We start from the raw sequence: 14316 nt of genomic DNA on the forward strand, positions 1-14316 counted from the left end.
CTTTAGCACCGCCCTAAAAACCTGATTCAAATTCGACACAAACCTTCAAATAGGTATGTAATGACACATTATATAAACTCTTTATAGTGTTTTATTTACACTTTATAGGGTGATAAGTTGGACAGATCGAGTGAAAAAAGCAGTTTTGCCACACACATCTCTCTTTCTCACTACCACGCAGTAGTTTCGCTTCCCCACCCGCCATTTTTAAAGAGACCCGACGGAGCTCATTGCCTTGTTGAATTATGCAGAAACGGGCAGCGTGGAGGTCATGCAATTGATTCTGTTGGAAAGTGGAGAAATTGTGCTTTACAATGGTATTGACATTACAGTTGATCTGGAAGTATTACGTTTTTTGGGCACTAAAATAAGGTCAATTGTACGGACCAAGGCGATGTACAAAAGTGAGTGAGTTCAAGGCGATGTACAAAAGTGAGTGAGTTTACGTTAGCTAGGTCTCATAACCGGAGGTCAATATTACATGCCTAGCACAAGCTAGCGGCTCATTATTATGTTTCTTAATTGAAACTAAGTAGGCAATACAGCTGGATAAAATATAGTTGTGTTTTGAAGAAAGAAAATTAAGAGCTAGTAGGCGAGAGAGGGGTTGATAGTGGGGTAATTACTGCTGCTAGCTCACTTTTGACATACACAATGTGGTCGTCAAACATTGGACTCGTATGCTAGCTACATTTAGTTTAATTATATTGTGGGCTGTCATGAGATAAATTAATCTCTATCTAGCTGGCTAACAAAGTAAGCTGAACATTCTCTACCTTCACATCCCACTAGCTCCGTGGTTATTTGCTGTGCTAGCCAAATGTATTTAGCTAACACCACTAGAGAAAACTAATAATAAATGGGAAATAGGCCCATCAGCACACGTATTTAAGGGTCTGCAGAGGTCGTGGCATCTGATAAATGTTTTGTTTAGTGGATCTGGTAGCAAGAAGTTAATGTGTGTATATAAATTGTGTGATCTGTTTTTTGGTTGGATGAAGAAATACGAACTTGTAATTTTGTTCTAGCTAGACAACTAACTAGCTAGATGGCTAGCTAGCTAGCAATTATGGCACACTGCAGCACCTGATGTTTACTGGGGAACCTCTTGGTTGCACATGCATATAGAACGTATTATTGTTTTGACAATTAAAAAGGTCTATAGCCTCAAAACACAGTTAAAACTGTCATTTTGATTCCATGGATGGTCAGTCCTCGCATCCATAGCTCTGTCTATACATTTGAGTGTGGATATATTTCTCCAAACCCATCCATCATCATTTTACCAAAACAGAGGCAGGGTAGCAACTTTGTTATTGTTTTAACTGCAGATTCTAGCTTTAATCTTCATTCATTATTTACAAAAATATCCAACAAAACATTGTAATAAAGTGTTCAGAAGATGGAGATTTACATTCTGAGTATTTTTTCCTGCTCTTGTCTTGCGGTGTCTCTTTTAAGTATATTCAGATTAATCCATGTTTTGCCCTGCCTTATCTTGATGCTACTGTTATGTACTAGTGTGTCAGTGTTAAGAAGAAACTATGTCCCTTCCCTGGCAAGAAATGAATGCTGAGCTCCTTCAGTAGCATTTCCCCAAGGTCAGTAGCAGAATTAGAAAATGTAATCACCCCATAACCGGACAATGTCCCTTCCCGGGGCATTGTCAAATGATGAGCACGGAATGTTATAATCTACCCTTATCGTGTGAGAAAGATGAGAAAGAAAGGGCATTCTACAACACCCGATAGCCAGTGTCTCAATTCAACAGAATAGAATAAATTGCTGTGGCTTAGAGCTACAGTGGCAAGAAAAGGTATGTGAACCCTTTGGAATTACCTGGATTTCCGTGACACCACGGAAAAAGCCATTGCTGTCCAAAAAAAACATTGCTGCATGTCTGAAGTTTGCAAAAGCGCACCTGGATGTTCCACAGCGCTACTGGCAAAATATTCTGTGGACAGATGAAACTACAGTTGAGTTGTTTGGAAGGAACACACAACACTATGTGTGGAGAAAAAAAGGCACAGCACACCAACATCAAAACCTCATCCCAACTGTAAAGTATGGTGGAGGGAGCATATAGTTTGGGGTTGCTTTGCAGCCTCAGGGCCTGTACAGCTTGCTATCAGACGGAAAAAATGAATTCCGAAGTTTATCAAGACATTTAGCAGGAGAATGTTATGCTATCGGTCCGCCAATTGAAGCTCAACAGAAGTTCGGTGATGCAACAGGACAACAACCCAAACACAGAAGTAAATCAACAACAATGGCTTCAAAAGAAGAAAATACACCTTCTGGAGTGGCCCAGTCATAGTCCTGACCTCAACCCGATTGAGATGCTGTGGCATGACCTCAAAAGAGCAGTTCACACCAGACATCCCAAGAATATTGCTGAACTTAAACAGTTTTCTAAAGAGGAATGGTCTAAAATTCCTCCTGACCGTTGTGCAGGTATGATCCACACCTACAGAAAATGTTTAGTTGAGGTTATTGCTGCCAAAGGAGGGTCAACCAGTTATTAAATCCAATGGTTCACATACTTTTCCCACCCTGCACTGTGAATGTTTACATGGTGTGTTCAATAAAGACATGAAAACGTATAATTGTTTGTGTGCTATTATTTTAAGCAGACTGTGTTTGTCTATTGTTGTGACCTAACTGAAGATCAGATCAAATTTTAATACAAATTCATGCAGAAATACAGTTATTTCCAAAGGGTTCACATGCTGTTTCTTGCCGCTGTATGTAGTTGCATTTAACCCTATACAGCATGAAACATTCGTCACTGTCACAAACATCAGGACATTTAGAATGTATTGTGTGAGCTTTGACAAATGAAGCATGAGTTTACCTCTGGATCTGTGTGTGTGCAGCAACTGTGTTCTCTCTTTTGGATTAGCAATGACTGAGAAATCACAGTAATCTAAATAAAGATCACAATGATACGTACTCAGCAAATAAAACAATACACAGATGGAACAGACTGACGATCTCTAAGAAAAACACTCCATAGACCAGATAGTAGAAACCCCAAACGCACTCTCCCAGACACAGCCATGTTGTCAGGGAGACACTCACAGATGCCAAAACACTGATTATCTAATCCTGCTGTCATATCTATGATTTCACTCTAAATATCTTCCTCTTATGGCTTCATCTTTAGAGAGAAATGTTTACAGTATGTAAGCCATTATATGAATGGCCACCATAGAATCATATAAAAAAACAAGAACTCTGATGGCCACATTGATATATGATCAAGGAGATGCCGTTCCAAAGCAAACAGATGACAGGTATGATGAATGATGTAGACTGTTAACAGGCCAGGGCACAGCAGTGGATGGATGACAGAAGGGATGAGCATAGAGATCCTATGAAATTTCTAGAGTGGCTATGGCAAACCCTCAAAGTTCTAGAATGCTTTAAAAATGGCAGCCATTGTTTTTTTTTATTCCATTCATTGTGAAGGATACGCAATAAAATGTGTTATAAATTTTAAGAAGGATGTACAGTATATATTTTTGTAACACAAAACATCAAACAAACAAACAAACAAACAAACAAACACAAAAACAGAAACACACAGGGTTTTTACATTCAAAGGAATATGAAAAGCTTAAGAGTATCAATTGGTTTCATTACTGACTTTTCCTTACAGAGCATAGTATTAAATGTGGCAAAGTAAGTATTTAAATCTACCTTTAAAAATATTGAATCTGATGTTTTTTTATGCATTTTATAATGAAATTCATCACATACTTTTTGTTAGTGAAAAACAAAGTGAACATCAGAAGCTTGCAGATGGATGTCCCTACTGTACCAAAATATTCTACCTAAGTCCAGCTGAAAACCCACCCACAACACAGTCACATACACACATTAGAAAAACAAATGCTCAAGAGATTCTGTCCCAGATTGACAAAATGTACATTTCTCATCAACATTTTTCATATATTTACAAATACTTTCGTTGAACAGGTAACACCTTAGTTATTTTAAAGAGTGTTTTTCTCACTTTGTTTGTGATCACATATTTGTATGATAAAGTCCATACCTTTAACCAATTTACAACACATTGCAAGTTCCACCTACATTTTGCTATTGGAAAGACACGATCAAAAAGTTTCTTTAATTAATGAATTATTGATAAAATATTACTTTGGCTGAATGTAGAAGTGATGGATCTGCATTGACCACAATTTGTTTCAAAAGGAACACCATCTGGTAACACACTATCTCATATTCCTTTAGTGAGACAGTGAGCTCATACACTCTAAAAAAAATTATTTTATGTATAAAGATGTCCGTCTGAAATGAGAAGCTGACCCACAAGTAAAATGTCCGTTCTAAACCAATGTCATAAAAATAGTGGCTTGTTTTTATATTTTAGGACAAGATTATTCCATACAACATACTTATGAGGGGGGGAAATATGTTTGCATAGAAGGGACCAACAGTTAAGCAACTAAGCCCATTCTTTCAAATGCATAAGGACACTGCAAAAGGAAACTTAAGCCACTAAACTTACTGAAAATAAGATTTGGTATTGTAAACCAAAAGGTTTGGGTCCATTAAAGTAATGATTTATCCAATATATATTTTTTGACTTGGTTAAAAGTAGTCAAGTCCAACACATTAAGAACACACACTATATATACAAAAGTATGTGGACACTCCTTGAAATTAGTGGGTTTGGCTATTTCAGTCACACCCATTGCTGACAGGTGTATAAAATCGATCAAACACAGACAAACATTAGCAGTAGAATGGCCTCACTTAAGAGCTCTTGACTTTGAACGTGGCAAACTATACCACCTTTCCAGCAAGTCGGTTCGTCAAATTTCGGCGCTGCTAGAGCTGCCCCAGTCAACTGTAAGTGCTGTTAATGTGAAGTGGAAATGTCTAGGATCAACAACGGCTCAGCCGCGAAGTGGTACGCCTCACAAGCTCACAGAATGGGACTGCCGAGTACTGAAGCGCGTAGCGCATAAAAATCGTCTGTCCTCGGTTGCAACACTCACTACCAAGTTCCAAACTGCCTCTGAAAGCAACGTCAGCACAAGAACTGTTCGTCGGGAACTTCATGAAATGGGTTTCCATGTCCGAGCAGCCGCACACAAGCCTAAGATCACCATGCGCAACGCCAGGCGTCGTCTGGAGTGGTGTAAAGCTTGCCACCATTGGACTCCGGAGCAGTGGAAACGCTTCACCATCTGGCAGTCCGACTGACGAAACTGGGTTTGGCGGATGCTACCTGCTGTAATGCATAGTGCCCACTGTAAAATTTGGTGGAGGAGGAATAATGGTGCTCCCAACTTTATGGCAACAGTTTGAGGAAGGTCCTTTCCAGTGCACAAAGGGAGGTCCATACAGAAATGGTTTGTCGAGATCGGTGTGTATCAACTTGACTGTCCTGCACACAGCCCTGACCTCAAACCCATCGAACACCTTTGGGATGAATGGTAACGCTGACTGTGAGGCCTAATCGCGAGGCCTAACCGACCAACATCAGTACCCGACAATACTAATGCTTGTGGCTGAATGGAAGCAAGTACCCACAGCAATGTTCCAACATCTAGTGGAAAGCCTTCCCAGAAGAGTGGAGGCTGTTATAGCAGCAAAGGGGGGGACAACTCCATATTAATGCCAATAATTTTGGAATGAGATGTTCGACAAGCAGGTGTCCACATACTTTTGGTCATGTGGTGTATTCTTTTTACTTTGTGAGGGTTCCTTTTCCATATAAAGTTAAAGAGTGTCTTATCTAATTGGGAGCAAATAGATTTGGGACTGTCAAAACAAGAGAACACATACAGTTGAAGTCGGAAGTTTATATACACCTTAGCCAAATACATTTAAACTCAGTTTTCACAATTCCTGACATTTAATCATAGTAAAATTTCCCTGTCTTAGGTCAGTTAGGATCACCACTTTATTTTAAGAATGTGAAATGTCAGAATAATAGTAGAGAATGATTTATTTCATATTTATTTCTTTCATCACATTCCCAGTGGGTCAAAAGATTACATACACTCAATTCGAATTTGGTAGCATTGCCTTACATTGTTTAACTTGGGTCAAATGTTTCAGGTAGCCTTCCACAAGCTTCCCACAATAAGTTGTGTGAATTTTGGCCAATTCCTTCTGACAGAGCTGGGGTAACTGAGTCAGGTTTGTAGGCCTCCTTGCTTGCACACATTTTTCAGTTCTACCCACAAATGTTCAATAGGGTTGATGTCAGGGTTTTGTGATGGTCACTCCAATACCTTGACTTTGTTGTCCTTAAGCCATTTTGACACAACTTTGGAAGTATGCTTGGGGTCAAATAGGAAGACCTATTTGCGAGCAAGCTTTAACTTCCTGACTGATGTCTTGAGATGTTGCTTCAATATATCCACATAATTTTCCTCCCTCAAGATGCCATCTATTTTGTGAAGTGAACCAGTCTCTCCTGCAGCAAAGCACCCCCACAACATGATGCTGCCAACCCCGTGCTTCACGGTTGGGATGGTGTTCTTCGGCTTGCAAGCATCCCCCTTTTTCCTCCAAACATAACGATGGTCATTATGGCCAAACAGTTCTATTTTTGTTTCATCAGACCAGAGGAAATCTCTCCAAAAAGTACAATCTTTTTCCCCATGTGCAGTTGCAAACCGTAGTCTTGCTTTTTTATGGCGGTTTTGTGGCAGTGGCTTCTTCCTTGCTGAGCGGCCTTTCAGGTTATGTTGATATAGGACTCGTTATACTGTGGATATAGATACTTTTGTACCCGTTTCCTCCAGCATCTTCACAAGGTCCTTTGCTATTGTTCTGGAATTGATTTACACTTTTCGCACCAAAGTACGTTCATCTCTAGGAGACAGAACGCTTCTCCTTCCTGAGCGGTATGACGGCTGCGTGGTCCCATGGTGTTTATACTTGCATACTATTGTTTGTACAGATGAACGTGGTACCTTCAGGCGTTTGGCAATTGCTCCCAAGGATGAACCAGACTTGTGGAGGTCTACAATTTTTTTCTGAGGTCTTGGCTGATTTCTTTTAATTTTCCCATGATGTCAAGCAAAGAGGCACTGAGTTTGAAGGTAGGCCTTGAAATACATCCACAGGTACACCTCCAATTGACTCAAATGATGTAAATTAACCTATCAGAAGCTTCTAAAGCCATGACATAATTTTCTGGAATTTTCCAAGCTGTTTAAAGGCAAAGTCAACTTAGTGTATGTAAACTTCTGACCCACTGGAATTGTGATACCGTGAATTATAAGTGAAATAATCTGTCTGTAAACAATTGTTGGAAAAATTACTTGTGTCATGCAAAAAGTAGATGTCCTAACCGACTTGCCAAAATTATAGTTTGTTAACAAGAAATTTGTGGAGTGGTTGAAAAACAAGTTTTAATGACTCCAACCTAAGTGTATGTAAACTTATGACTTCAACTGTAAGAGGCTTTAGACTAGCTTTCAACCTTAGTCAGCAAAACTCTTCACCTGAATGGACAAATCTCTGGCTAACCATGAGTTTAACTTTTTTTTTTTTTTTTATAGCCGAGACAACAGGGGAAAGAGTAAGAATCTTCATTCTCTCCTTCTCTTTTGTAATAATTATTTCTAAAATGGCAGCCATTGTGGTTAGGGAGAAATCTAAACCAGTCTAACTGGAATTAATGGCAGTTGAGGCATAGGTGATGCCTTTTCTGCTTTTACTTATGCAAGAAAATAAAAGTAAGGCTTGTGATACAGTGCCTTAAGAAAGTATTCACACCCTTGGGCATTTTTCCTATTTTGCTGCTTTACAACCTGGAATTAAAATAGATTTTTGGGGGGTTTGTAACATTTGATTTACACAGCATGCCTACCACTTTGAAGATGCAACATATATTTTTTTGTGAAACAAACAAGACAGAAAACTTGAGCATGCATTACTATTCAAACCCCTCCCCCCCCCAAAAAAAAAGTCAATACTTTGTAGAGCCACCTTTTGCAGCAATTACAGCTGCAAGTCTCTTGGGGTATGTCTCTGTAAGCTTGGCACATCTAGCCACTGGGATTTTTGCACATTCTTCAAGTCAAAACTGCTCCAGCTCCTTCCAAGTTGGATAGGTTCCACTGGTGTATAGCAATCTTTAAGTCATACGACAGATTCTCAATTGGAATGAGGTCTGGGCTTTGACTAGGCCATTCCAAGAACATTTAAATGTTTCCCCTTAAACCACTCGAGTGTTGCTTTAGCAGTATGCTTAGGGTCATTGTCCTGCTGGAAGGTGAACCTCTGTCCCAGTCTCAAATCTCTGGAAGACTGAAACAGATTTCCCTCAAGAATTTTCCTGTATTTAGCGCCATCCATCATTCCTTCAATTCTGACCCGTTTATAAGTCCCTTCTGATGAAAAACATCCCCACAGCATGATGCTGCCACCACCATGCTTCACTGTGGGGATGGTCCTCTCGGGATGATGAGAGGTGTTGGGTTTGCGCCAAGTCCCTTCTTTCATATGTTTGGGGAGTCTCCCACATGCCTTTTGGCAAAAAACAAATGTGTTTGCTTATTTTATCTTTAAGCAATGGCTTTTTGCTGGTAACTCTTCCGTAAAGCCCAGCTCTATGGAGTGTACGGCTTAAAGTTGTCCTATGGACAGATACTCCAATCTCCGCTGTGGAGCTTTGCACCTCCTTCAGGGTTATCTTTGGTCTCTTTGTTGCCTCTCTGATTAATGGCCTCCTTCCCTGGTCTGTAAGTTTTGGTGGGCGGCCCTCTCCTGGCAGGTTTGTTCTGGTGCCATATTCTTTCAATTTTTTAAATTATGGATTTAATGGTGCTCCGTTGGATGTTCAAAGTTTCTGATATTTTATATAAGCCAACCCTGATCTATACTTCTCCACAACTTTGTTCCTGAACTGTTTGGAGAGCTCCTTGGTCTTAATGCTGCCGCTTGCTTGGTGCTGCCCCTTGCTTAGTGGTGTTGCAGACTCTGGGGCCTTTCAGAACAGGTGTATATATATTGAGATCATGTGACAGATCATGTGACACTTAGATTGCACTTTATTTAACTAATTATGTGACTTTTGAAGGTAATCGGTTGCATCAGATCTTATTTAGGGGCTTCATAGCAAAGGGGGTGAATACATATGCACGCATTCTTTTTTTGAAACAAGTCATTTTTTTCATTTCCCTTCACCAATTTAGACTATTTTGTGTATGTCCATTACATGAAATCCAAATAAAAATCAATTTAAATTATAGGTTGTAATGCAACAAAATAGGAAAAACGCCAAGGAGGCCCATTATCAGCAACCATGACTCATGTGTTCCAATGGCACGTTGTGTTAGCTAATCCAAGTTTATCATTTTAAAAGGCTAATTGATCTGTATCTGGAGCATCTGGAGCATCAGCATTTGTGGGTTTGACTACAGGCTCAAAATGGCCAGAAACAAATAACTTTCTCCTGAAACTCGTCAGTCTATTATTGTGCTGAGAAAGGAAGGCTATTCCATGCGAGAAATTTCCAAGAAACTGAAGATCTCTTACAATGCTGTGTACTACTCCCTTCACAGAACAGCGCAAACTGGCTCTAACCAGAATAGAAAGAGGAGTGGGAGGCCCCGGTGCAGAACTGAGCAACAGGACAAGCACATTAGAGTGTCTAGTTTGAGAAACAGACACCTCACAAGTCCTCAACTGGCAGCTTCATTAAAGACACCAGTCTCAACGTCAGCAGTGAAGAGGCGACTCCGGGATGCTGGCCTTCTAGGCAGAGTTGCAAAGAAATGCCATGTGATTGTCATTAGGACTTCATGCGGGGTATATATGATAGATTTTTATCTAGAACGCTTGTATGTTCTGTAATTGTAATTTATGTGTGTCTACGTCAAAATTCTGTTTATGGTGTGTCTATGTCTGTAAATTGTTATGTCTGATATTTGTCTGAAATATCATTCCCCACTGCTGCTGTCTTGGTTGGACCAGGTCTCTCTTGAAAAATGTATTTGATCTCAATGAGTCTAACCTGGATAAATAAAGGTTAAATAAAATAAAACAAATAACCTAAAGAACTTGAGACAACAGCATGCAGTAATAATGCCGATTGGCTTAGCGGTCCAAGGCACTGCATCTCAGTGCTAGAGGCGTCACTACAGACCCTGGTTCAATTCCAGGCTCTATCACAACCGGCCATGATTGGGAGTCCCATAGGGCGGCACACAATTGGCCCAGCGTCATCTGGGTTAGGGTTTGGCTGTCATTGTAAATAAGAATTTGTTCTTAACTGACTTGCCTAGTTAAATAAAGGATAAATGTTTTTTTGCTTTTTCAAATAAGCCATGGAATGCGTTGATTGGCCAGTGGCCAAGCCCTCATCACACTTACAACTTCAAAACCAGCCCTTTTGAGCCACCGCCAGCTTTTGTGCTCATAATTCTGGCTGTGAAAATATAAAAAATATTTCTCACACACCCCCGGACCTATAGACCTACAGCCAGCGCTTAGATTTACCATTGCGTTAGGTTTGTTAAACTAGAGCCCACTGTGCAAATAATCTTCAAATTCATTGTTTTACACAATATCTTATGACAGCACTGGCTGACCTTTTATACTGTCATAAGAAGGTTCATGTACATTAATCTATTTGAATTCCTAATTCTATGGATTTGAGAACACTTGTCACTGCCACATACACAAACAAAGTCATAACACAACCTAAAGACTGCTCATTGAATTCTGGAAGCATGTGTATCTTATATGGACCATTAACTAATATGTTTCCTGTGTAATTCTATCCCTATTTTATTACCAATATCAGTAATAGGTGTTTCAAATGTATATTGAGCACATTCCTATGGGTTTAATTCTACTTTGATTGATATCACAGTAATTTATTTTACAACAACAACAAATTAACTTATAAACAGAAAAGTTGAAAGCGGAAATTGGTGATTGTGGCCCACCTTCAGAATCCGTGACAACCAATCATATTTGCTTGTGACAGGAAGTCAAACAGAACACTATCCTCCATCTGACACTTGTCAACATTCCCATTATTAGTCGGCCCTCACAGCATTGTGGGAAAGAAAGGATCACATGGGTTATGAGCCTTTCCTGTGTGACCTTTAAGATTCTCTGTGAGGCGGCCATCCTTACTCACCTCTCCCTCCATTAGCCATGCCACCGCTCCTCCAAAGCCATCCCATAATGCCCCTCTGCATCTCATCTGTCCCTGGCCTCAACACTATTGTTGCCATGTCACCCGAGAGCAGGGAATTAGCACTAAATAGCAGAGCGGTGCAGATCAGCCAATATACAGACTTGTGTGTTTCATTAATATGCCAGAGAGGGCCTTCCTTTAACTGATCAACCTTTGACATGCTGTTTCAGAAGCGGAGACAGGCACATTAAGACATCAGAAAGTCAGATCCAAGCCGCTTTTTGTCTGAAGATCAGATGTAGCGGATCAGCAAACATGAACAGTTCGGAACCCATGATGTTTTTTTAGGACCTACCTTCTGTCTTATCTCCTCCTCCATCTTAACTGGAGACCCCAGCTCTGCCACCTGTTTCACCCCTTCGCTGGCGAGGCCACCGTACTCCCACAGGACATAGCTCCTGGAGTGGGACGCCCCGATGAGGGCTGACCAATGATTGGCGCGTCCTGTATAGGGTGGTGACAAAGAAACAAAGTCGCCTGCGTGTGTCTGTGTACAGATGTAGGATCTTAATTTGATCACCATGTTACAGGAGAACTTAAACTCGTAGTGCATTTGAGGTTTAAAAAGGCTACTGAAGTTTGCAATTTCCACTTTGAAATTTAAGACTTGATTTTCCCTTATGAAAAATGTATCAACCTCTACAAAAATGTTCCTGCTGTAACAAACTGTAGCAAAATTAAGATCCTACATGTGTAGGTGTAGCGGCTGACAGATCGCTCCTGGCTTGAACTGTGTCTGCTGGGCGTGTGAGGCTAACAGCAGAGTGGTGGAGACAGTGTTCATTAGCCATGCATGTGGCTGGAAGGCCACTGTTAGATATACTGTGACAGGCCCGCACTTCCACTGGTGGAGCCCTCATCATTACTGAAAGAGTTGAGGCTGGAATAGACCCGGTCAGACCACACACACACACCAACCAATTTGTATATATCATTGTTTTTACTTTGGTCACTCAACACTCCCCTCAGAAACCCTTGAATGTAATTACGTTTTTCCATGAAACGCTTCCCTCAGTGAAAGATTATATATAAAGCTGGAGGGAAAGGGAAACTATACAGTTCATCTCTTTAAGCCCAACAGGCCTATAGAGAATCCATGTGATGTGCTTTAATGTACAAAAACTTTTTTCTTGTTTCCTGCCAAAAGTGCGTCTTCCCATCTCAAATTATTTATGGCGATTCCCTTTGTAAGCTGTGACTACATAACACTGACTGCAGGGAATATGTGTGTGGTTCGGATCATCAGCTCCAAAAGAGGAGACTGTATCATAACAGCTATCCAATATCATACTGTTTTACTGACTTAGGCTTACTGAAAAGTATTTGTTTAAATCCCAACAACACACAAATAATTTGAGAGAAATCCTCTAAACCAGTGGTTCCAAAGTGGTTTCCAGTGAGGAACTCCCAGGGGTCCAGCAAAACCTTCCTAATCTTGTTTCTTTAACTGTTATAAACATGACCTGTGGAATGCAGTGCCGGTCTGATAAAACATTAAATGGCACATGATTACGATCTGTATCGTTGTTTCAAGTCCAGTGCACTCAGGCTGTTGTTATGTTTGTATCATTTTGAGGGGTGCCCATCACGAGCAAACTCATTTGTATGATTTTACTTTGTCTGTGAAAACGATTAGAACAGGCACGTCTGATTAGTCATTTGGGCTTAGTTATACTCTGGGCTTAGCTATACTAGCTATACTACAGCCTCTGCCATATAACTAAACAGAGCATGGCTTTGCGTCTGTGGTTGCACCTTTACAATGCAGAAGGCAGCTCATCTTTAGCCCAAACCGTTCAAAACTAAAGACCTATTTTATCAGAGCTACATGTTTTTCTTTCTGGCTCAAATTGACAGGAAGCTCTTAAAAGGGTACACACAAATGAACCATCATGAGTAAGAAACTATGAAAACAAACCTTTAAAAAACGTCACAGACATTAGATGAGTTGCAGTATGGATCAGATGAGGTCATTACCACTAATTAAATTAGAAGGGACATTTTAGGTGTGCCACAGAATTTAATATCCCATCAAGGTGTCCCAAGGTTCCTAAAAGGTTGGGAACCACTGCTCTAAACTACAGTGTGCTGTTCTTTCCTGCAGTATGTTACTCTAGTCAACAGACAGTCTAAATATGTCCAGGGTGAAATGTCATCTTTTTGTGTTTCTTCCAAAACCATAATGTCTTGCTTAATGACTATAAATGGTGCAGATCCTTTCACACTCCAGAGCAAACGGACAGTTGAGCAACAGGTGGGAAGTTGGACAGCAATGGCAGTGTGCGAGGGTGTACATACATGACTGCAGTGAAGGACTTACTGGGGTAGTCTTTAGGGTGAATTTTCTCTGACCAGTTCCCATAGAAGGTGACTCTGTACTTGGCCGTCCCACAGGCACAGCATTCCGGAGGGGGCTTCTCTGTGGTCTCCCCAAACACAGCCTCTGAAACACACCCACCCACACACACCCACCCCCACACACACACACACACACACACACACACACACACACACACACACACACACACACACACACACACACACACACACACACACACACACACACACACGACCCCTCAACCCCCCCACACACACACACACACACACACACACACACACACACACACAAAGTGAAGATAAGAATGGTGATCTTGCTTGACCGAATATAATTTTTGAATATGACTACATACAATATCTCCATTATAATCTACTACAGTAACAGATCATATAAAAGCATTGGGCTGTTCCGTGAGAAGTAATATTCGTATAGGACAGATATGCTGTACCTTTCTCACACAGTCTGACAGTGAGGGAACCTTCATCCTGGAAGTAAATGATCCTCTTCTGCACAATGCTGGCTCTGCAGAGGAGAAAGAATAGCATTCCTTCTATTCACTGACAGCACAATGCAATACAGCGCTCATGTTAGCTCACAACTCCCAGGGGTGAACACACACACACACACACACACGCACACGCACACACAGACACACACACACACACACACACACACACACACACACACACAAACACACACGCAGTGCATGAGGAGGAGCCTCGTAATTACCAGGCTGATTACCGATGCGCTGTAGCGAAAAATAATGTAAGCTTGCGAG

The 14316-nt window shown here is 40.8% G+C and overlaps 1 protein-coding gene across 1 annotated transcript in view; it reads right to left on the reverse strand.

Annotated features, from left to right (window-relative positions):
- Positions 1–14316, reverse strand: part of LOC120054130 (spondin-1-like) — a 138466-nt gene that overhangs the window by 70957 nt on the left and 53193 nt on the right. Inside the window, exons 4-6 of the mRNA XM_039001543.1 lie at positions 13987–14060; positions 13521–13643; positions 11496–11644 (exon numbers count right to left, since the gene is read on the reverse strand). Coding sequence (XP_038857471.1) covers positions 11496–11644; positions 13521–13643; positions 13987–14060 — 346 coding nt within the window. The remainder of the gene's footprint in view (positions 1–11495; positions 11645–13520; positions 13644–13986; positions 14061–14316) is intronic.

This window comes from Salvelinus namaycush, chromosome 9 (assembly GCF_016432855.1).
Source record: "Salvelinus namaycush isolate Seneca chromosome 9, SaNama_1.0, whole genome shotgun sequence".
Taxonomy (NCBI): domain Eukaryota; kingdom Metazoa; phylum Chordata; class Actinopteri; order Salmoniformes; family Salmonidae; genus Salvelinus; species Salvelinus namaycush.